At 44.8% G+C, this 24,200-nt stretch overlaps 1 protein-coding gene across 1 annotated transcript; it reads left to right on the top strand.

Annotated features, from left to right (window-relative positions):
* Nucleotides 1-6,439: 6,439 nt before the first annotated feature.
* ZC3HAV1L (zinc finger CCCH-type containing, antiviral 1 like) lies at nt 6,440-17,183 on the top strand. Its single transcript, XM_047839372.1, has 4 exons — nt 6,440-6,856; nt 7,741-7,876; nt 12,802-13,060; nt 15,060-17,183. The coding sequence occupies exons 1-4, from the start codon at nt 6,480-6,482 to the stop codon at nt 15,191-15,193; spliced, it is 906 nt and encodes a 301-aa protein (XP_047695328.1). The 5' UTR covers nt 6,440-6,479; the 3' UTR covers nt 15,194-17,183.
* Nucleotides 17,184-24,200: the final 7,017 nt, after the last annotated feature.

Below are 24,200 nucleotides of genomic sequence, written 5' to 3'. Positions count from 1 at the left end.
CTTCTCCACTCATTCTTTTTTTTTTTTTTAAGTTTATTATTTTGAGGGGGGAAGGGGCAGAGAGATAGAGAGAATCCCAAGCAGGCTGTTAGCACAGACCCTGACGCAGGGCTTGATCTGACGAACCGTGAGATCATGACCTGGGCTGAATTCAAGAGTCAGGTGCTTAACCGACTGAGCCACCCAGGTGCCCCCTCCACTCATTCTTTTTTTATTACAAAGGTTGGATGGAAAGAAAGAGGAAGAAAATCCCTATATGGCAGCAGAAATTTTTATTAAAAAAAAAATTTTTTTTAATGTTTATTTATTTTTGAGAGAGAGAGAGCATGAGCGGGGGAGGGCGGGGGGTCGGGGGAGACACAGACTCTGAAGCAGGCTTCAGGCTCTGAGCTGTCAGCACGGAGCCCAACATGGGGCTTGAACCCATGAACTGTGAGAACCTGAGCTGAAGTCAGACGCCTAACCGACTGAGCCACCAGAAATTTGATTAAAGTGAAGGGAAACCCATTTGATTTGTATCCCAAGGTAAATGAAACAATGTGTAGCCAACCCATTGCTGTCAAAGCACCCACATTCAAATGCACAAAAATACTAGCAAAACCAAGCATGGGCAGATTTGGTCTTTTCTAGTTAGTTATTTGTTTATTTGCTTTGTCATAGAAGGCTCCCCGTTTTTCAGAAATGATTATTTGAGAAGATGTTATTTAAAGTCTTAATTTTTGGTCCTGCAGTTGGGAAAAGGTGCCGTTACTTGATTTCTGTGGTGGAACTCAGTCCAGCATTTGGTGGGAGGAGAGCCAGGGAGCAAGCAGTTCAGAGTCCTGCCTTGGCTACCGTAAAGATAATTACCATAAAGGGCCAGCGATGCTCAATGCTAAAGGCGCAGAGAGCCACCGGGACCATGTTGAAGGACGAGGCTGGGAAGGAGCAGGGAATAACAGGCAGGTTTCATTGAGAAGGTTCTAACAGTGATATTAGTGCATGCCCTTGGAGTGACTTGTTCAAAAATCTGTGCTAGACAAGTGTGCCTGGAGCAGGCAGCCGTTTGAGAAAAAGCTTCAGAATCTGGGTTGGAGGACGTATCACCTTACAAGGAACCACCTGAATCCTAGAAAGTTAAATCCTAAAATACCACCTGAATCTCAACCCTCTGTGTTTCTCTTTTCCATTCTCTGGTCGGTCTTCTTGTCCTCTTCAGCCCTTTCCTGATGTCTCTCCCTTTGTGCCCCAAAACTCTACATTCCCCAATAGTCTGCTCTGGGATCTTTGTTGTTTTTTTTTTTTTTTTTTTTCCTTTACACTCTTCCCCATGAATCTCATTTATTCCCATACTTTAGTTATCACACCACTTCTGATTCCAGAATCTATACCTTTGCTGAGGAGTCAAATAACTTACCCAGAGTTTCACAGTTAATGAGTAACAGACCAGCATTCCGAACCCCTGGAGTCTACTCCAGAACCCACATGTTAACCACTCTGCTAGGCTTCCTCTCTAAGGAACAGTCCCTACCCTTCCCTTTGACGTTCCACCTCTCTCCCCCTTCAACCATTCATTGTGGACAACATACCCAACACTCCTAGCCTTAGATCCTCATAATCTCTTTTTCTTCAACATCTTCACACTTCAGGCATCAACGTCCATTGCCCTCCTGCCGCTAGTCAGAATTGCTCTTCTGAGATTGTAAACTTTTTAAAAAGTTTATTTATTTTTGAGAGAGCGAGCAGGGTGGGGCAGAGGGAGAGGGAGTGAGAGAGACTCCCAAGCAGGCATGATCATCGTGGAGTTGAAGTTGGAGCTCGAACTCCCGAACTGTTGAGATCATGACCTGAGCCGAAACCAAGAGTCGGATGCTTAACTGACTGAGCCATCCAGGCGCCCCTGACGTTGTAAACTTGTATAACCTACCTCTGCTGTGGCCTTTAGCTCTCTTGGTCTCACATTCCCTACACACATGCCGCCCCTTCCCCTTCAGCACCTGGCCACTCCTTCGGTGAATACTTTCAGTCACCTAGAACCTTTGACTTTATGTCCCATCCATTTGGCAAACCTAGCAATGGATTCGTCAAATTCTGTTTCTATAAACATTGAGTAGTTTCGTTTTTATTTACTTAATTTTAATATTGAGTACTTTTAGAGAGAATTGCAGAGCTGTTTGGATTAATACCACTACGTACACCTGGTATTCAACTTTGGCAAAACCCTCTCACGGCCCACCTGCCCTCTCGGCCCTCATTCCCCCAACCCCACAGGACAGCTTTGTTAAACCTTCGCTAGCCTCCTCACGTGACTCCTCCCCGCCCCCACCCCCCCCATTCTCAGTCTTATACTTAAGAACAACACAAATGGCTATTAGACCTTTTCTCCTTCATCTTAAGTCTACAAACTTGTCTTTTTATATACTCATCCTTGCTTCTTTTCCTCTTGTCTACGGAAGAGGTTTTTCTTCTTCCATCTTAGGTTAATTCTTCCCATGTCCTGTCCTCTCCCACTGCCTTATGAAAATCACCCACTTCTTCTCCGCCAAATTTCAACGTCCCCTTCTTATTGGCTCTGTTCACTTGGCATAGAACTACGCTTGCCTCTCCTATAATAAAACACCTCCCTCCATCTTACGTCTTCCTCTAATTATTATTTTATCACTACCTTATTTTTTCAGATAACTTATTTTAAAAAGTTGGACTTTCCCATGGGACACCTGGGTGGCTCGGTTGAGTGTCGACTCTTGGTTTCAGCTCAGGTCAAGATCCCAGAGGTGTGGGATAGAGCCCCACTTGGGATTCTCTCTCTCCCTCTGCCCCTCTCCCCCACTCAGGTTCTTTCTCTAAAAGACAAAAAGTTGGATTTTCTCATTTTTCTTTTTATTCTTAGCCTACAGAATTCTGCCTTTTCTCATTATGCCTCTGGAATAAACTTGCCTAGTTTATCAACACTCTCGTAGGGAAACTCCCTGCAGCATTTTATAATGCTGACCACCTCCTCCTTGAAACTTTCTCCTCTGTGTCCATGAATGAATCTCATTTTTCTCTAGGCTCCCTTTATCGGTTTCTATCTTAGGCTGGCTTCCTCGGAAGAAAATAGAAAACGATTGTATGCAAGGAGATAATTTGGGAGGTGATTCCAAGAAACACTGGTAGAGAAGTGGGGAGGTGAGTCAGGGAAAGGAAGGCGATATAGGGCATGTTAATGAGCAGGTTACAGCCGTGGGCAACTGGGGCTCAATGCCACTGACAAACCTTTCGGAGACTATGGAATATACGCTTTGAAATTGTTCCACCTGAGGAACAATGCCCTGGGATATTTAGCCACTATCTGGTAGGAAAAACTCTTCCTTTATCCTCTTTGGTTCAATTTCTGGAGTGTGAATTTAACTGACAACAGACAGATTAACAGGAGAGAAGGGGGGGGGGAGTTCATCACGCGCATATGGAAACAAAGGGACTCCCTAAACCGTTAAAGATTACGGTTTATGTACCTAAATTAATAGGGGAGAGGGAGAGGGGAGAAAAGCCTTCTGTGGGAAGAACAAATGGTTTCCAGAGGAACAAACGAGATATGGAAGTTTGTGATAATGTTTGTTTATGCAGGTGCCAGTGATCTCTGTTTTATTTTATTTTTCCTCATGGCCATGAAACTTGCCCAGAGAGAGGATCTATGGCAGCCTCACTTCCAGCAGTTTCTGCCTTTTGTGAAATAAGGGAAGCTCCAAGAAGGCTTCTTTCTACATCTGCTGAATCTCAAATTGTCTTTAGTTTAAAATAACCTTCCTACCAACTCTGGGGTTCTGAGTGGGCCCCCACCCCACTCATTCCCTAACATCACTAGTCGAGGGTTCTTCCTGGAGCGTTGATGCCTTGGCAATTCCAGCCTGCCTCAACGGCCGGCAAGCTTGCTCCTTCTGGAGGACAAAGACCTTATGCAGACAGTCCAGGTGCAGATGTAGTCAAAAGACCCAGGTGAGGCAGGAAGAGCTACTTCCGCCTTCCTTAGGATTTTTCTCTTCCTCCCCTTGCCTCTTTAATGTCGCTATAATAGAAGGCTCTATCCTCCCATGGTTTACACACTTTGCATTTTGCGGAGAGAGCTTATCGACTCTCGCCGTTTCAATGATCTAATAATCTGATGTCACTCAAGTCTATATTCCCCGCATCTTTTGGAAACTCTAGACCTGTGCCTACAATACAACTGCCTACTGAGCCTCTTACCTTGGATTGTCCACTGCAATCCCAACACAATGAAAACTGAAGTTACAGTCCCTCAAATCCTCTTCGGTTATTCCTTATCTCGCCCTGCTCTTCTAGAAATCCATTCTTCTCACCCCTACCAGGGATCTTTCTGAAACACCTCTCCTAAGTATGGCCGGGCCCTGTTTTTTAAGTTTATGGACAGAACAATGAACAGGACAAAGCAGATTGCCTACTTTCGCGTGCTTGAATTCTACAAATACAGAAATAAGAAGAGACACGATCAGTGGTAAGTTCCACGTGGAGAGGTCAAGAAAGGTCTTGCTGAAGACGTGTCATTTAAGCTCAGAGATGAAAGGCAGAAACGATACATCTAGAGCAGGAGAAACATTCTGCATGGAGGGATCCTGCCACTTCCAGCTGAAATTCCTTTAATCGCTTCCCAACGTCTTCAGGATAGAAGTCCAAATTTCTAAGCATGGCAGAGAAGGTCTTCTGGCCTCTTGCCAGTCAGTCACCTTCCTCTTATGTTCTTTACATTACATGCCATCAACTCGTTTAATCCCCACAACCACCCTGTAAGAGAGCTGGTTGAGTTCCTCCGTTAGGTCTTAGGTGTCTCTGTTTTCTGTCACAGCATGAGCGGTGGCTCAAAAGCTGTTCATTAAATGAGCAAGCTGTTGGGCAGAAAGGATAGCTGCTTCCATTTATTCATTTTTAATTTACATCCAAGTTGGTTAGCATATAGTGTGATAATGTTTCCCAGAGTAGATTCCAGTGATTCATCCCCTGTGTATAACACCCAGTGCTCATCCCAACAAGTGTCCTCCTTAATGCCCCTTACCCATTTAGCCCATCCCCCCCCCCCCCCCAGCCCCTCCAGCAACCCTCAGTTTGTTCTCTGTATTTAAGAGTCTATTATGTTGGGGCACCTGGGTGGCTCAGTGGGTTGAGCATCCGACTTCAGCTCAGGTCATGATCTCACGATTCGTGAGCCCGAGCCCCGTGTTGGGCTCTGTGCTAACAGCTCCTGGCCTAGAGCCTGTTTCAGATTCTGTGTCTCCCTCTCTCTCTGTGACTTCCCTGCTTGCACTGTCTCTGTCTCAAAAATAAACAAACATTAAAAAAAAAAAGTCTTATGTTTTGTCCCTGTTTTTATATTCTTTTTGCTTCCCTTCCGTTATGTTCATCTGTTGTGTATGTTAAATTCCTCATATGAGTGCAGTCTTACGATATTTGTCTTTCTCTAACTAATTTTGCTTAGCATAATCCCCTCCAGTTCCATCCACACAGTTGCAAATGGCAAGACTTCATTCTTTTTGATTGCCGAGTAATACTCCACTGTATGTATAAACCATATCTTCTTTATCCATTCATCTGTCGATGGACATTTGAGCTCTTTCCATACTTTGGCTAATGTTGATAGTGCTGCTATAAACATTGAGGTGCATGTGCCCCTTTGAAACAGCATACCTGTATCCCTTGCATATATACCTAGTAGTGCAATTGCTGGGTGCTAGGGTAGTTCTCTTTTCAACTTTTTGAGGAACCTCCATACCATTTTCCAGAGCAGTTGCACCAGCTTGCATTCCCACCAGCAATGCAAAAGAGATCTTCTCTTTCCGCATCCTCGCCAACAAGGATAGCTGCTTCGTAGACGTACAGGTCTAGACTGGTGTGGTCCAACGACAATAAAGTGAGCCCCAAAAGTAATTTAAAATTTGCTCGGAGCCACATCAGAAAAGTCAAAGAAACAGATGAAACTGTAAGAACACTTTTATTTCCATATCATCAAGTGAACACGACATGAGAAAGGTCTCAATGAGATATTTTGCATCCAAAAACCTTTGCAATCCAGGGCGTGTATCTCACACTTCCATCACCTCTCGGTTCCAACCGGTCACGTTGGTCACGTTTCAAGGCCTCGACAGCCACATGCCCCTGGTGGCTCCCTCGGAGTCCTTCCCCCAGCAACCCCCTAAGGCCCCTAGTACCTCATTACCCGTTTTATCTTTGCAGCCCTCATGGGCACCTCGGATCCTCTCATTTGCTCACGGGTCACGCCTCCCCCCACCACCCACGTCCCTCTAGGCGAGGCCTCCCCTTGACCTGCGCTCGGTGAACGCGGTGGCGCCCGCGGGTGGCCCGCAGGCCCCCGCCCGGCCCCCCGCCCCCGCCTCTGCCGCCGCGGCGCGCCCTCCCCCCACCCCCGGCCCGGCCCCGGGAGCTCGGGCCCGAGTCGTGGACGTGACTGGGAGGAGTCTGCCCGCCTCGGGTTTCCGTGCTCGGCCGCGGCCATGGCGGAGCCCACGGTGTGCTCCTTCCTCACCAAGGTGCTGTGCGCCAACGGCGGCCGCATGTTCCTGCGGGACCTGCGCGGCCACGTGGAGCTCTCGGAGGCCCGACTCCGGGACGTGCTGCGCCAGGCCGGGCCCGACCGCTTCCTGCTGCAGGAGGTGGAGATGAGGGAGGGCCTCTGGGACGCCGAGGCCGAGGCGGCGGCCGGCGCGGGCGGCGCGGGCGGCGCGGGCGGCGGCCCCTGCGCCTGGCGGGTGGTGGCCGTGTCCTCCGCGCGCCTCTGCGCCCGCTACCAGCGCGGCGAGTGCCAGGCCTGCGACCAGCTGCACCTCTGCCGCCGCCACATGCTGGGCAAGTGCCCGAACCGCGACTGCTGGTGAGGCGGGCGGCGGGGGAGCGGGGCCCCGGGGGAAGGAGAAAAGGGATCGCGCGTTCGGGGGGTGCACCCCGCCCCGCCGTCGGAGGGCGGAAGGGAAGGCCCGGGAAGGGGCCCCCGCGGCGTCCTCGGGGGTGGGGGAGGGGGGCTCCCCTGCGTTTCCAGCTCCGGCGCGGAGCGAGGCCCGAAGTCGTCCCGATCGGTCGGGATTTCTTCACCGCTGCTCGCCCCCCGGAGTCCAGCCCCTGCCCGCGGAAACCTTCGCGGCGCGGCCGCGGGAAATCCGAACTGGGACTTTTGAGTTCGTTTACTGCGGTGGTCCTACTGGGGGGCTTTTGCGGACCTATGAGGTCCTCGGACCCTTTATCGAGAGTGCCCTTCCTTTCTTTGCACGTAACCTCAAAGTTTTACCCAAGTGAGTCGGCGCTCACCGGGTTTAGAAAGCTCGATCTGGAATGACCCCCAGGAAACCGAGGGCGGTATTCTGAGGCCTCTGATCATCCTTGGTTCACTCAGGCTCCCCAAAGCGGGGTCGGGGGCACACTTCACTCCCAACGTCGGTGGACTGTCGGGGGTGGGCAGCTGTTCGGGGTGGAGAAGTACGGTCAGTCACCTTCCGGCCAACAACAGAAGGCATCGAGGCAGGTGACTGGGGCAGGGGGTGCCTTTGGCTGGCTTTCAGGCATCCCGATTTAAAATGCAAGTGACCTTGGGAGGAGAGTGGCTTCCACTCGGCTTTTTTATTATTAGTGCTGGCTTTATTAGCTGTGGTATCTTTGGGTTCAGGGAAAATTGTTTAACTTCACACTTGAGTCGAAGGCCAGGAATTTGGCGGACTGGCCCCTTCACCTGGGCCTCTGATCCAGAGCTCTGTGTTCTCCTAGGTCTACCTGTACCCTTTCCCATGATATCCACACACCCGTCAACATCCAAGTTCTGAAAAACCATGGGCTTTTTGGCCTCAATGAGGCCCAGCTTCGGATCCTGCTTTTACAGAATGACCCGTGCCTTTTACCAGAGGTGAGTTACCAAGAATTCACCCTCATACTGAATGCACGATGAAGGAGATCGAGAACATCAAAAGTCACCTTGCAGAGGTCAGGTGTATGGGTGGAGGTTATGGTGCAGTGCTGACCTTTATGCAGTCTCTGTGATTTTAGGCTTTGATCCACAGGGAGTGATGGATGCGTGTGGTAAAGAAATAACGAAAATGGCTACTAGTTTATTTTATTTTTATTTTTTTGAGAGAGATAGAGAGCAAGTGGGGGAGGGGCAGAGAGAGACAGAGACAGAGACAGAGAGTCCCAAGCAGGCTCTGCACCGTTTGAGAGATCTCAAACTCACGAACTCAGAGATCATGACCTGAGCTGAAACCAGGAGTTGGAGGCTCCAACTGAGCCACCCAGGCGCTCTTGGCCACTAGTTTTTTGATTGCTTACTGAAGGCTAAGTCATTCACATATCTTAGCTCATTAATAACGTGTCCCCGTTTTACAGGTGAGGAAACTGAGACTCAGCTACATTAACTTGCTCAAGGTCACATAGTACATAGCAGATTTAAATTTACGTCTGTCTATGAAGCCTGTGTTTTGTGAATTGCCTGTTTATGCTTTTGCCTATTTTTCTGTTGAGGCATTTGTTTTCCTATTAATTGATAAGGTGTCTTTTTTTTTTAAGTTTATTTATTGGGGGGGGTTGTATAAGTGGAGGAGAGGCAGAGAGAGAGAGAGAGAGGGAGAGAGGGAGAGAGAGAGAGGATCCCAAGCAGCCTCCATGCTTTTAGTGCAGAGCCCAACTTGGGGCTCGAACTCCCAAAACTATGAGATCATGACCTGAGCTGAATCACGAGTCAGACATTTAACCGACTGAACCACCCAGGCGCCCCTATTAGATGTCTGTAATGATACAGGTCCCTTTTGTGGTCACGTTTGTTGAAAGTGTCCTCCCCCATTTACTTTCTTGGGACTTTAGATACCAATTTTAATTGCTTTGAAACGATTTAGTTCCACATGTTTAACCAGTGCCCATTAGAACTGCTGTCATGGTGAAATTAGCGTATTTGTATCTGTTTAGCTATACACAAAGACTTTTTGAAAACAAAACAGTTGGAATCCCCAAAGAAAATATTACAAGAGCCCACCAGTGAAAAGTAGAATTTTCTACTCTAGCACTGATGCTGTCGTAGACATTCAAGTTGCCAGAGAGGGGTGGGGTGGGAAGAAGGGGAGATGTTGGGAAACCGGAGGGTAGTGTGTGAGTGTGGTGCCCCGTTAATGCTAAGGTAGTTCAGGGTCGAGAAGGGAAGGAAGTCACAAGGCTGGAGGTATGAGCTGGAGCCTTTGGTGAGATGGCAAAGGCCGCCCTCAAGGCAGTAGAATCTGTACGTGGAAGGCAGCACTGGAGTCAGCCTTAGCCACAGGGTTTATTCTTGGCATCCACATCTCCTTTCTCACTTCTTTGGGCTTTGAAGCCAGATTTGATCAGTCATGGTTATAAGCCAGATACATTCCAACGATGTTGCCAAAAGGACCCGGAGCCACAGCTGGAGCAGGGTATTGGCAGGAAGGGAGAAGAGAATGGCAGTAACGGGGGTCCAGTCCAGTCCTTCCTCTCTGAGAGAGAAGGGTTGGCGACACTTCTAGTTACCTTTTAGTTAAAAAAAATTTTTTTTTAACGTTTATTTATTTTTGAGAGAGAGACTTGAGCAGGGGAGGGGCAAGAGAGGGCCTGAGAGGGCTTGAGCAGGGGAGGGGCAAGAGAGAGAGAGGGAGACACAGAATCCGAAGCAGGCTCCAGGCTCTGAGCTGTCAAGCACAGAGCCCGATGCGGGGCTCGAACCCATGAGCTGTGAGATCATGACCTGAGCTGGAGTCGGATTCTCAACCTACTGAGCCACCCAGGCGCCCCAACCTTTTAGTTTTTACGATATTGTTTGACTTACAGATGTTTAACATTGTTACATTGTTGAACTTATTGAGCCCGTTTCCTTATGGCTTGTGCCTGCTCTCCTGGGTCCAGCCTCGTCTTGTCATACCCGACTACCACAGTGTTTTGTGAGCAGCCAGTGGGCTGGCTGCACTTGGGACAGGAGCCCACCCCTGGTCCTGTCACCCAGCACTGGAGGTATGTATCCTGTGACACACAGCATGGCCACTTTGGTAGCGGGGACCACGGAGGAATCAGGAATGGTGCCCCACATCTCTTGTATGGAAATGGCTATGACCCCTTTCCACCACTCTCCTAAAGACACAGTACACAGGAACAGATACATCACGTAATAAAAAGACGATAGGGACAAACATTGTGATCTTATGGTTATAATGATAAATATATTTGGTCTTCATCCTCAGTCCCGACATAGAGCTCCTAAAACCCTTGGAATTTCCTACATGATGAGAGCTCTAAAGGTGTCTGTTGTTAAGTGATTTTTGGAAAGCCCTTTGGTAACCTAAGGACGGGAGCTGGTTGTCAGGAGAACAACTTTTTTTTTTTTTCCCAACACTTTTTTTTAACTTTATTTATTTTGAGAGAGAGAGAGAGAGACTGTGTGAACAGAGGAGGGGCAGAGAGGGAGAGGGAGAGAGAGGTTCCTGAGAAGGCTCCATGCTGTCAGCATGGAGCTCAACCCCATGAACTGTGACATCATGACCTGAGCCAAGACCAAGAGTCGAACGCTTAACCATCTGAGCCCCCTAGGCGCCCCGAGAGTTGTAACTTTTATCCCCTCCCCCTCACTCTTCCACCCCCTGGGAGGGCAGAGGGGCCTAGGGATGGAGTTCATTTACCAGTGGCCCATGATGTAATCAATCATGCCTGTGTTAGGAAGTTTCCATAAAAACCCAAAAGGGCAGACCTCCAGACAGCGTGCAGGGTGGTGAGCACATGGAGGTGCTGGGAGAGTGAGGCCCCAGGAGAGGGTATGGAAGCTCCACACCTTTTCTCCCCTCACCTCTCCACATGCGGCTTTTCTACCTGCGTGTTCCCGGGTTATATCATTTTATAATAAAGTGGTCATCTGACTCCTGTGAGCTGTTCTGGCACATTAACTGGAGGAGGAGGTGGTGATGACCTTTATAGCAGTTCAGGCAGCAACAGATGGGCATTTGAAGTGGGGCAGCCTCGTGGGACTGAGCCCTTAACCTGTGGGATCTGCCGCTATGTCCGGGTAGACAGTATTTGGGGGGAGTTCAAATCTGTGGGGACATCTGGTCATTGTCCTCTGAGAATTACTTGGTGGTGTTGAAAGAAACACACATTGGAAATACGTACAATGTGATACTAATACATTTGAAAACTTCAATGAAATGGACACATTTCTAGAAAAAAATATAATTCATCCAAACGGTTTCAGGTTGCCTGGGTGGCTCCATCGGTTGAGCATCTGACTCTTGATTTCCACTCAGGTCATGATCTCACTGTTCGTGGGTTCAAGCCCTGCCTCAGGCTCTGCACTGACAGTGTGGAGCCTGCTTGGGACTCTCTGTCTCTTTCCCTCTCTCTCTCTGCCCCTCTCCTGATCACTTTCTTTCCCTCAAAAATAATAAATAGGGTGCCTGGGTGGCTCAGTTGGCTAAGCGTCCGACTTCAGCTCAGGTTGTGATCTTGTGGTTCATGAGTTCAAGTCCCACGTTGGGCTCTGTGCTGACAGCTCGGAGCCTGGAGCCTGCTTCGGATTCTGTGTCTCCCTCTCTCTCTCTCTCTCTCTCACACTCTATCTCCCTCTCAAAAATAAATAAACATTAAACTAATAATAATAAATAAACATTAAAAAACTGTTTTAAGAAAATACAGAAAGCCAGAATAGTGTTTATTTTTGAACAACAAAAGCATTAAGATAAAAAATTTAGGTGTGCCTGAGTGGCTCAGTCAGTTAAGTGACTGACTGTTGATTTTGGCTCAGGTCGTGATCTCAGTTTGTGAGATCGAGCTCCGAGTTGGGCCCTGCGCAGCACAGAGCCTACTTGGGATTCATTCTCTCCCTCTCCCTGTGCCCCCCCCCAAAAATAAATAAACATTTTTTTTTTTAATTTTTTTTTTTTCAACGTTTATTTATTTTTGGGACAGAGAGAGACAGAGCATGAACGGGGGAGGGGCAGAGAGAGAGGGAGACACAGAATCGGAAACAGGCTCCAGGCTCCGAGCCATCAGCCCAGAGCCTGACGCGGGGCTCGAACTCACGGACCGCGAGATCGTGACCTGGCCGAAGTCGGACGCTTAACCGACTGCGCCACCCAGGCGCCCCTAAATAAACATTTTTTAAAAAAAGATAAAAAATTTAAAATCGCACGGAACCACAGTATTAGTTAAAAAGTCTTCTACAAGAAAACATGAGGCTTGGGGCGCCTGGGTGGCTCAGTCAGTTAAGCGGCCGACTTCGGCTCAGGTCATGATCTCACGGTCCGTGAGTTTGAGCCCCGTTTGGGCTCTGTGCTGACAGCTCAGAGCCTGGAGCCTGTTTCAGATTCTGTGTCTCCCTCTCTCTGACCCTCCCCTGTTCATGCTCTGTCTCTCCCTGTCTCAAAAAGAAATAAAAACGTTAAAAAAAAATTTTTTAAGAAAACATGAGGCTCATACAGTTTTATTGTTGAGCTCTATCAAATCTTTAAGGAATATTTTTATTTTGAGGCTAGGTGTAGGATCTCTTTTTCTTGATCTCCTATACATCCCTGAACCAGTGTCATACTGTTTAGTTTATATTTTAACATATGATGGCCCAAGTCTCTGCTGATCACACTTCTTTCACAGAAATGTTTTCTCAGGGTGCCTGGCTGGCTCAGTCAGTGGAGCGTGTGACTCTTGGTCTCAGGGTTGTGAGTTCGAGCCCCACGTTGGGTGTAGAAATGACTTAAAACTAAAATCGTAAAAATAATTTTTTTTTTCTTTCATCAATTGCCGTAAATGACAGTGCAACCAAACGTGCCAAGTGTTGCTTCATTTCTGTGCCAGGTGTGTTTGCTGTACAACAAAGGGGAAGCGCTGCATGGCTACTGCAACATGAAGGAGAAGTGCAACAAGTTTCACGTGTGCAAGTCCTTTGTCAGAGGGGAGTGCAGACTTCAGAAGTGCAAACGGTCCCATCAGCTCATTCATGCCGCAGCCCTGAAGCTGCTGCAGGACCAAGGACTGAGTGTCCCAAGTGTCGTTAATTTTCAGATAATCTCTACCTACAAGCATATGAAGCTGCACAAGGTGCTTGAAAGTCAAGGTGAGAATATCAGAGGGAGAACACTACCGACACATAGTTTTGACCAGAAAGTGAGTCTGGGGGGGGGGGGGGGGGAATAGCACCTCGCATTGTAAATTTTGCTCTATCTTCGGGGAAACCGGACCAATATTTTCTGATGTTTTCTGATGGAGAACTATGGTTCTTTTTTTTTTTTTTTAATTTTTTCTTAAACTTTGCTTATTTGTTTTGAGAGAGACAGAGACAGCATGTGCAGGGGAGAGGCAGAGAGAGAGAATCCCAAGCATGCGCTGTCAGCACAGAGCCCGATGCGGGGCTCGAAGTTGCTAAACCTTGAGATCATGACCTGAGCTGAAACCAAGAATTGGACGCTTAACCGTCTGAGCCACCCAGGTGCCCCTAGAACTGTGGTTCTAACTAAAGGAAGGAAGGGATAGAGTTTACTTTCTGTGCCGCCGGCTAATAACATCTGCCCAAGGGTTTGAGCAGTGTACCTCCTCGCTAAGCTGGGGGCCAGGAAGTAGGTACAACTGTCCTCACAGCTTTGTTAGGAAGAAAGAGGAAGGAGGTGGGCCAGTGGCCTAGAAAGGGAAAGAAAACACAGGAATGGATTTCTTTATTAAATTTAAATTCAAGTGTTTTCTTTTTCTTTCTTTACTTTTACTGAGGTGGTAAACATACAACGTTGTATTAGTTTCAGAGGTACATATTTCGATATTTGTATACACAGCAGAAATGATCGCAGTTAAGTGTAGGTAACATCTGTCATCATACATAGTTACAAAGTTTGTTTTCCTGTGATGAGAACTTTTAAGAAAGTATGTTCTTTTTTAGTTATTAAGAAATTTTAACCATATTACATAAAAATTTAGAAAGTGGAGAGTAGAGATAGAAATTGCATGATTCCACTCACTCCATCCACAATGATTGTTACCATTTATTTTGCAGGGCCGTCCCTCCTGTTACTATACAAATTCCAGTCTAGTTGTGGTTGAAGTATGCATTAGTATCTTAAATTTTCACTTTATCAAGAATCATAAATATTTTCCCATGTTGCTGCATAGTCTACCATTAAAAAATGGGTCTACAGGGGCGCCTGGGTGGCGCAGTCGGTTAAGCGTCCGACTTCAGCCAGGTCACGATCTCGCGGTCCGTGAGTTCGAGCCCCGCGTCGGGCTCTGGGCTGATGGCTCGGAGCCTGGAGCCTGTTTCCGATTCTGTGTCTCCCTCTCTCTCTGCCCCTCCCCTGTTCATGCTGTGTCTCTCTCTGTCCCAAAAATAAATAAAAAACGTTGAAAAAAAAAATGGGTCTACAAAGTGTGGTTTGGTGTACTTTTAACTACAGTGCATTCAGGTTACTTATTCTGTTCGATTTGTTTATAGCTGAAAATCAGTTTCAGTGGGTGGTAGGCTTAGGAGAATTGCCGAATTTGGGAAAACCAAACCAGCAAAGTCAGAGTCTCCAAACTATTGATGCGGAGTTTTCTTTTCTTTTCCTTCTTCTTTTGAAATGTTTATTTATTTTTGAGAGAGAGAGGTGGAGGGGGGAGGGGCAGAAAGAGAGGGGAACAGAGGATCTGAAATGGGCTCCATGCTGACGGCTGCTTAGCAGACTGGGCCACCCAGGTGCTTCTTGATACTGAGTTTTCTTCTGTTGGGATGGTCGTGGCTGACTTCCTGAGCGGGTGGTTTGAAGGTAGTGTTGGAGGCTGTCTAGGGAAGCCTGAATGATGGCGGGGATCTTCTAGGCCAGGTACAGGGCCTGTCATCACCCTCATCTGGTCTTGTTTAGTGGGTCTCTCCTAACTATGAACTTGTGTGTGTGTGTGTGTGTGTGTGTGTGTGTGTGTGTGTGTGTGTGTGAAATAAATCTAGAAAACACAAACTCTCCAAATCCAGAGCAGTGTTGGGACTTTTGGCTGGGATCTGATCTGCTGGGCCGATGCTCCCAACACAAAATGAAATGGAGAGCGATAAAAGAGGTGTCCCAGGAAAGCTCATCTCTTCGTCTTCTTTTTAGGGAATTCAGCTTCTGCTGAGTGTTCACAGGGCCTTGAGGAACCAGGAGTACACGTAGCCGGCGCTCCAGAGGCCAGCCCTCTGGTGCCCGGCCCCGCTCAGTCAGCCAAGAAACCACATGCAGGTAAACCTTAAAGGACGTCAGTGAAAGAAGAAGCGTGTCCAACTAGAAGGTCTGAAAACAAAGCTGTTGAGCTTAATTTGTAAGCTCGTTCATTTCATCATTTTCCAGTCACGGTCGTAGTAGTACCTACCTCACAAGTTGTTGTAAAATCAAAGAGGACGGTGGTCGGGGATGTGGTTGGACGCTGAGCAGGCAGAGAGAATAGGACGTGAGTATGGTTGGGGTCGGTCCAGCGTGCACCGTGAAGATGGCCCATCCTGCCCGAAGTCCCCAAGAGCTTTCCCCAGGCCGGCGGGAGCTCCAAAAGGAGTGGGTTCTGCTGACTTGCTCTGTGACCCACCCAGGGTTTTTCCTATGCGCCCATATACACAGTTTACATAGTGGTAGTTCTAGAATACGTACGCTTTGTACTCTTGTTTTCTCTTAAAGTTTCATAAGCACCTTTCCCTATTCGCATTTTATCACGTATAATCATTTGAATGCACGGATACACTACCAGATGATCGCTTACTTCACTATTTCCCTTATTCTGGGATATTTCAATTCTTTCTCACAAATTTTGAATAGGACTCTTAAAATCCTTACCATACTGAATTTTTAAATTTCTTCTTTTGCTTAGGCTTGTAGGTGCTAAAGGATACTGTCTTTTTGGTTTGCGTTTCTTTAAGTGTATGCAAGTGAGTATTTTCCTGTGTGTGTTTTCTGTATGTCTTATGTGGTGCGTTTCGTGTTTGCCCTTCAGTTCCTGGGGCCCTCCTCTGTGCTGATATGGCATGGCTTTCGATGAGGTTCCTCGATTTTCACGAGAGGATATCACTTGTACCGTGCTCATATGATACCCACCTCTGTGGATCCGTCCTCAGCCACTACCATAGCTTTATAACTTTTGAGTGCTCACCAAAGATTTCTACCTCACTCTGTCCACTCTTCGTTTTTTATTAAATTTCTTTGCCAAAGCTCCATTGCTACCGGTTAAACAGTATGTTGTTCCTCTGTTCCTCAAAGTCATATCTCTTTCTGTGGTTCAGGAGAGACCATCAGAAACCTATATACCTCACCCATTTCACGTTGCCTTTATCTCCCGTCTCCACCCCGGCCAGCTTCCTTCATCCAGTTAAGCTCAGATGTTTGGTTCTTTGTTGTCATTGAGGGGTACAGAGAAGCACCATCATGAGATCTGTTTCTGGGTTTCCTGTTGTGATATCCCCAAATGTCAGTGTGTAAAGTTTTGTTTGTTTGTTTTTAAGTTTAACTTTCCTGCGGTAACACATTTGAGAAATAGGGACAAGGGTAGTGAGTTTTTCATAAAGCTGAATTAATTTAGTTTAGAAGCATGTTTTATCATGAAATGCCGTCTTCTCTGTTGGGGAAGGTGTGCAGAAACATCCTTTTCAGAGTGAGAAATTGCTGTGTTTTCTCCTCATGGACAATAAGAGTCACGCGGTTAATCTTTTCACTTTGGTTGTCCACAGCAGTATTTCTGAAAGCCCTTCTGTTCTGCATACCTTGTTTCCTTCTTCCTAGTTCTGATTTTTCCTGGTGCTATTTTTTTTACAAAATTATTTTTACATTTTATTATTATTATTTATATTTTATCCTTTCACTATGTGTATTTTTGCTATAAGCCATCTAAAATTCTTTTTTAATTTTTCATTAAATTTTTTTAGCCGTCTTAAATTCTTAATGGAAAGTGTAGGGTATAAATGTATATCCTGTCTATTAAGAGACTTGGTGGACTTTTACAGTATTGTGTTTTTTTTATACATCTTCTAATTATGCTTTTATGTGCAGTTATTAGCCCTCTGTAATCTCTGTTACAATATTTTATGTACAGTAAATACATAGGGAATGTATAATATTCCCTTTAAAGCTTAGTTCTGGGGGCGCCTGGGTGGCGCGGTCGGTTAAGCGTCCGACTTCAGCCAGGTCATGATCTCGTGGTCTGGGAGTTCGAGCCCCGCGTCAGGCTCTGGGCTGATGGCTCGGAGCCTGGAGCCTGTTTCCGATTCTGTGTCTCCCTCTCTCTCTGCCCCTCCCCCGTTCATGCTCTGTCTCTCTCTGTCCCAAAAATAAATAAACGTTGAAAAAAAAAAAATTAAAAAAAAAAAAAAGCTTAGTTCTGTTAATATTCATTCTGTAAAGGGGCGCCTGGGTGGCGCAGTCGGTTAAGCGTCCGACATCAGCCAGATCACGATCTCGCGGTCCGTGAGTTTGAGCCCCGCGTCAGGCTCTGGGCGGATGGCTCGGAGCCTGGAGCCTGTTTCCGATTCTGTGTCTCCCTCTCTCTCTGCCCCTCCCCCGTTCATGCTCTGTCTCTCTCTGTCCCAAAAATAAATAAACGTTGAAAAAAAAATTAAAAAAAAAATTCATTCTGTAAAGATATTTTATATAATTATACTTGACCCTCATTTCCAGCTCATGATTCAGCTGTTGGAAAGTTACTACAGGAGAATTGGAGATGATTTTTCTTTGGTCATTTATCAGGGCGTATGAGGGAAGGTGCACATCCATAGGCCCCACAAATTCAACATAACCTAGGTTAAATACTAACTTTCCTATAGACTCGTCCCTTCTTTGGTTTCTTTATTTTTGGAGTATCAACAAACTACCAACTTAAAGCAAAACCCTACAAATTGTCCTCATACTCGTCTTTCTCCTGGTTCCTTATGTCAGACTGGTTACCCAGTGTTGGGGATTAGTTTCCCTTCAGAACTCTCAAGTTTTTGTCCTCCTCTGCCCCTTTCTTGCCATCCCCTACACACAGCCTTGTTTCCAATCCTCATCAGCTCTTGCTCTTATGCCACAGATGTAGGACTCCTTGGTTTTCCGGTTCTGTCTTGTGAGAGTATTTTCATAGAAGGTGCGAGGTGGCCCCCTGCTTTCCTTCAGTGATGGCAGTCCCATTTTAGTTTTTCATACAATGGGCTTTTGTGGATTTCATTGGTCTCCTTACCACCTTCTTACCCCCCCCCCCCCCCACCATCCCCAAGCCTTCCACCCTGTGCCCAGTTGGGCTTGTGAAATGCAGATCTAATCACGTGCTATCTTTTGCCATAACCTTCATTGGTAGGAGTCATAAACTCAAATGCCTTCCTGGATGAGACAGGTGACCTAAATGGATGATGTGAGCTGGCTGTAAGAGAAATGGGGGGAGAGAGGACGTGTCGTAGCAAGTTGCCCATCTGAGGGGGCACCTGCCTCTCATACCCATGTGGGCGTGCAGACCCAGGCTGTCATGTTGTCCAACTAGTCGAAAGAAGCCAGATCCAGATTTTATGATACGTTTTCAGGTTTTTAAATATTGGGCTTTGACTGAGTTTTGAAAATGCAGACCAATATTGTGTGTACTGACCTACTTGTAATTTTCGGAATGTGCCATTTTATTTTACGACTCTCTGTCTGTAAAGGATGTTCCTGTTAAGTGCCAATCCTTCCCTCTTCCTGCCTTGAAACCTGGCAAAACCAGATTCTTTAAAATGCTAGTTAGTCTTTCCTGACCCCAAGAGAGGCCGTTCTCTTAGCGTTCTCAAAGTTCTCGAGTAGCACTTGCTTTGCCAGACTTTCTGCTTTTACTCCCTAGCTTTGAGCCAAAACAAAACCGTAATTTCTTCTTTTTGGACACTTCGCAGTGAAGAAGTATTTTTTGTCATGTAATGAATCAAACTCTGTGTTTGAATCCATGGAATCAGTATGATACTGGTCTTCGTTGTTCCTTTTTGCCCCCACATGTATATTTTTAATTTTCAAAAAGTCTTTTTTCCCCTAAGGAATGTGTTATTTAAGGTAAACATCTTTTTGGTGCTTCATTTGGAATCATCAAGGTCTAAAATGAACCGTTTAAGACTTATGCTTATGACACTAATTCCTCCCATCAAGGAATTAAGTCGCTTCCTTACTGATGGGTTCCTTGATTTCTCTCGTGATAATTTGTTCTTGGTTTTATCTAGGCCTTATATATCCCTTATTACATTAATTTTTTCTTAGCTAAATACATCTGTATTGCTACTCAGTATGGGAATCTCTGTCATTAGAATGCTATTAATTTTTTAAATGTTTGTCTTTTGTTGAATTATGTTTGTTCTACCAGTGTTAGGTGGCCTTTTTGGTTCTTCCAAATGTAAAACCATAGCTGCAAAAAAGACATATTTGTCTTTTCTTATGTATTTCTGTTTTGCTTTGTGTTAAATAAAATTGTGTTAAAATATAAATTTTGATGTTTCTTCATTACGTATGAAGTTTATTGTTGGCTTTAAACAAATGTTCTCTGTTTAATAAGGGAAAAAACATTTATTGTTGGAAGCTTTTAGTAAGAATTGGTATCTTTGTATAATCATATAATTTTTATCATTTAACCACCTAACATGATTATGTTACTGGTTTTACTATATTAAAACCTCCTTAAATTCTGAGTAACTCTGTTATGACATATGTTCTTTCAATGTATTTCTTTTCACTATTTGGTAATTTTTATTATAATTATATACATCTATACATTCATAAATAAAATTGATTTATATTTTATATGTGTATGCAATTTCCTTTTTATTTTTATTGCTATATGCTCAAAGTATGTTTTATTCTAAGCGCTGTTTTGAGTTTTGTACATTGATTCGGAATGTCATTATTATTTAAAAAAAATTTTTCCCAGCTTTATTGGGATATTATTGACATATAACACTGTATAAGTTTAAGGTGTATGAGATGATGATTTGATACATGTATATAATTGTGAAATGATTACCACACTAAGGTTAGTTAACACATCCATCACCTCATATTCATTATTATTTGTAAAATAACGTATTACTCTATCATTGAATTTCTCTATTCTTATTTAGGAATATTTTTCTAAGAGATTTATTGGAAAATAAAGTATTATATCATTGTAGAAATTTGGGAGAATACAGGAATGTATTCAGAAGGAAGTAATAATCACTCATAATACCATTGTGTAGTGCTGTTCTAAGTTCTTTAGATATACTACCCTGTTTAATTATCAAAACACAGATGAGTTAAATCAGTACTGCCCTGTCCCAGGCAAGAGAGGACCCTGCCTTGGGCCTCTGCTTTAAAAGGATTTCTCTGCTTATGACTTATACCACTCAGGCCCCACGGAAATGCTTCTCCACATCTCTTAGCCTACATCCTCAACACAAAACATGATTGCTTGTGAACTCTGTGCAGGTCTGTGGGCTGAACCACTGTCATCATTGGAAACAGATATAGTTTCAGACTTTGTGGAGGGCTTCTGTGTTGGAAACGTGTGGGAAGCAAAAACGAATCAACCTGTCAAGGCCTGCCTTTTGGATTGCCTGGATATTATAGATCCTTGCCTTTCGGATTGTCTGCATACTGTAGATCCTTGCACAATCAGTGGTTTCCATTTTCCATGTCCCTTCCTCTTTGTCTTCTGATCAGTAGCTCTGGGCATACCTGCAGTTGTGTGGTATTTACTGCAAGTACACATGGCAGCTGGGGAACATTTTTGCACTATTAACCAATTCACATTACTCTTCAATATTTATAGGAGAAGTTTTCCATGTGACATGTGAAAGGCAGGATTCAATTTCTTCCATTAGCAAGTACATGCGCATTGAAGGTGGTAATGAATATATGGTTTTATGTCTTGTTTTTTACAGAAATATTCTTGATTTACTTAAATTTTCAAAAAGTTTGGAGTGCCTGGGTGGCTCAGTTGGTTGAACGTCCAACTCTTGGTTTCGGCTCAGGTCATGATCTGATGGTTTGTGGGATTGCGTACCGTGTTGTTGGGCTCCAAGCTGACAGCGTGGAGTCTGCTTGGGCTTCTCTCTCTCTCCCCTTTTCTCTTTCTCTCCCTCCCTCCCCCACATGTACGCTCTCTCCCTCTCTCAAAATAAATAAGCTTTTAAGAAATTAAAAAAAAATATTCTTGATTTACTTAAATTTTCAAAAAATTAAATGTGGAGTTGCACTTCAGTTCAGGATGTGGGAAGTCACAAGAAGAATCAGATAACCTACAAAATCATAACTTTTCTCAAGCTTGGTCATAAGTCAAGAGTAAGAGACTGGTCATAAGTCTCAGCAAAACTAAAAGGCACCCGACGGAATGGGAGAAGATATTTGAAAGCGACATATCAGATAAAGGGTTAGTATCCAATATCTATAAAGAACTTATCAAACTCAACACCTAAAAAACAAATAATCCAGTGAAGAAATGGGCAAAAGACATGAATAGACATCTCCAAGGAAGACATCCAGATGGCCAACCGACACATGAAAAAATGCTCAACACCACTCATCATCTGGGAAATACAAATCCAAACCACAATGAGGTACGACCTCACACCAGTCAGAACGGCTAAAATTAACAACTCAAGCAACAACAGATGTTGGTGAGGATGTAGAGAAAGAGGATCTCTTTTGCACTGCTGTTAGGAATGCAAACTGGCGCAGCCACTCTGGAAAACAGTATGGAGGGTCCTCAAAAAATTAAAAATAGAACTACCCTATGACCCAGCAATTGCACTGCTAGTTATTTATCCAAGGGACACAGGTATGCTGTTTCCAAGGGGCACGTGCACCCCCATGTTTTTACCAACATTATCGACAATAGCCAAAGTATGAAAAGAGCCCAGATGTCCATCAATGCATGCGTGGATAAAGAAGATGTGGTATATATATATAATGGAGTATTACTCGGCAATCAAAAAGTATGAAATCTTGCCATTTGCAACTACGTGGATGGCACTAGAGGGTATTATGCTACGCGAAATGAGTTGGAGAAAGACATATCATATGACTTCACTCAGGACTTTAAGTTACAAAACAGATGAACATAAGGGAAGCAAAACATAAGAGACTCTTAAATATAGAGAACAGAGGGTTAACTGGAGGGGTTGAGGGAGGGGGGATGGGCTAAATGGGTAAGGGGCATTAAGCAATCTACTCCTAAAATCATTGTTGTGCCATGTGCTAACCAACTTGGATGTAAATTAATAAATAAATAAATTATTAATTAAAAAGAGACTAGTCATAAGTCAAGTTCTGAAATCCAAAGAGTGACAAGGTTGTGTATGGAAAGACATGACATAAAAATGATTTCAGCTTTGACAGAGCATGGGGGAGAGATGGCCCCCTTACACATGGGTAGAATGAAATCAGGTATAATTTTAATGAGTTCTTAAAGGCCAAATATGGGCTAACCGGCCAATTTGTAATAGGAAATAGAATAAAACACCAAGAAAGTTATGCAGGGAAAACTAAAACAAATAGACCGCAACGATTACTAGCTGATCTCCTCCCAACACAGACTTTCATAGATGAGACTGTCTCTATAGTACAGCAGTGCTTACGAACATAGCAAAAGATGAAAAGAAATTATAATATCCAGTTGGACAAGGGGCCTGAGGGCAGAAGTTCTCCTGTACTGCTGGAGGAATGGTATATTGAAGAGCAAGTTGGCAATATTGTAAAAGGTCTTAAAAATACACATGCTTTGGGGTGCCTGGGTGGCTCAGTCGGTTGAGCGTCCGATTTCGGCTCAGGTCATGATCTCGTGGCTCGTGAGTGCGAGCCCCGCGTCGGGCTCTGTGCTGACAGCTCAGAGCCTGGAGCCTGCTTCTGATCCTGTGTCTCCCTCTCTCTCTCTGCCCCTAACCCACTCTCATTCTGTCTCTGTCTCTCTCAAAAATAAATAAAAACATTAAAAAAAATTAAAAAAGATACACATGCTCTTTGATCAAATAATTCCAGTTTGAGAAATTTATCATATGATAATAAAAGATGTATATAGGAATTTACTTACAAAGTTGTTTATATTTGTTAGGTTCCTGGCAAGAAGGAGATGGTACACTTAAAATGGATAAATGGAGACAATTTAATGAAGGACTATCTATGAAGAGGTAGGCAGGGTCAAGGGAAACCCACAAAGGTGGGTGGCATAACTTGGGCTAGCAGTGGTGGGGGCACCATACCACCCTAAGCATGAAGGCACAAAGGGAAGGAGCTGTTCCAAGAACCCGGCAGAAGTAGTCATAGGAGAGAACCTCCCACCAGATGCATTCTAGCTCTTATGCTTGAGGACACGGCCAACTAGTAGTATTTTCAGGGTGGGAGCTGGGGGAATAAATACCCTTGGTTCCTTTTCCATTATCAGATTTCTTGCTGGTGTTATCCACCCCCACCCCCTCCCACACTGGCCAGATGCATCGGAAGCCAGAGAGGGAAGAAGCCCAATGAGGCAGTCTTGCAAAGTCTTGCTTCTCGAAGCAAACAGCATGGTGGAGAAGGGTGGAGGGTGGATTGTGGGCCAACAGAAATACCTAGCACGATGTCTGAGGCAGCATTACGTATGAAGGAAACCACCTAATTGTCCAACATTAGGGAGTGTGCTGAACAACTTATGATAGGTTTGTATTTTGGAATACAGTGCCTCCATTACAAATGATGGGAGTTTGGGGAGTATTACCTATTAAGGTAAAAAGACGTTCATAATATAGTGTTCAGTGCAACAAAATTTTGTGTACAGCCCGATCCTAACTTTTTATCAGCATGATAATGTGGGTATGTATGTGCACACATTTGTGCATTTAAATGCTTGGGAGAGCATAGAGTCTAATGCTAACAATGCTTCTTCTGGTTAAGTGAGACTATAGATAATTTTAATATTCATAAGCTTGATTCCCTGTATATCCTACCTTTTCTACAATGTGTAATAAAAAATTAAAGTTCTTTTCAGAAAAATGAGAGCTATGTCATGATCCCATTTTAATTCTGTGAGCTAAGTAGGTGCTATTCTTAACACTGACAAGGAAAATTCCTTAAAAATTCCATTAGAAGCCAGTTTCATTTTTTGAATCTAGTTACAAAATTCTTAAATAAGATTCCAGCGAAGTACGGAACAATAATAATTATCATGGTATATTATTACTGCCAATAACACTACTGAGGGACCCAATTTTTTAATTCTTTTCATACAACACGATGAGGTAGGTATTCTACTAACATTTCCATTTTTAGGTGAGGAAACCAAGGCTC

This window comes from Prionailurus viverrinus, chromosome A2 (genome assembly GCF_022837055.1).
Source record: "Prionailurus viverrinus isolate Anna chromosome A2, UM_Priviv_1.0, whole genome shotgun sequence".
NCBI classification, from domain to species: domain Eukaryota; kingdom Metazoa; phylum Chordata; class Mammalia; order Carnivora; family Felidae; genus Prionailurus; species Prionailurus viverrinus.
The sequence above is the reverse complement of the archived record's forward strand: the minus strand, read 5'-3'. Positions and strand labels throughout refer to the sequence as shown.

Bases quoted from the DNA above. Each gene is read 5' to 3' on its own strand.
- ZC3HAV1L (XM_047839372.1), top strand. From the start codon at position 6,480: ATGGCGGAGCCCACGGTGTGCTCCTTCCTCACCAAGGTGCTGTGCGCC. The intron at 7,877-12,801 runs GTGAGTTACCAA...TTTCTGTGCCAG, and splicing joins ACCCGTGCCTTTTACCAGAG to GTGTGTTTGCTGTACAACAA. The intron at 13,061-15,059 runs GTGAGAATATCA...TCTTCTTTTTAG, and splicing joins CAAGGTGCTTGAAAGTCAAG to GGAATTCAGCTTCTGCTGAG.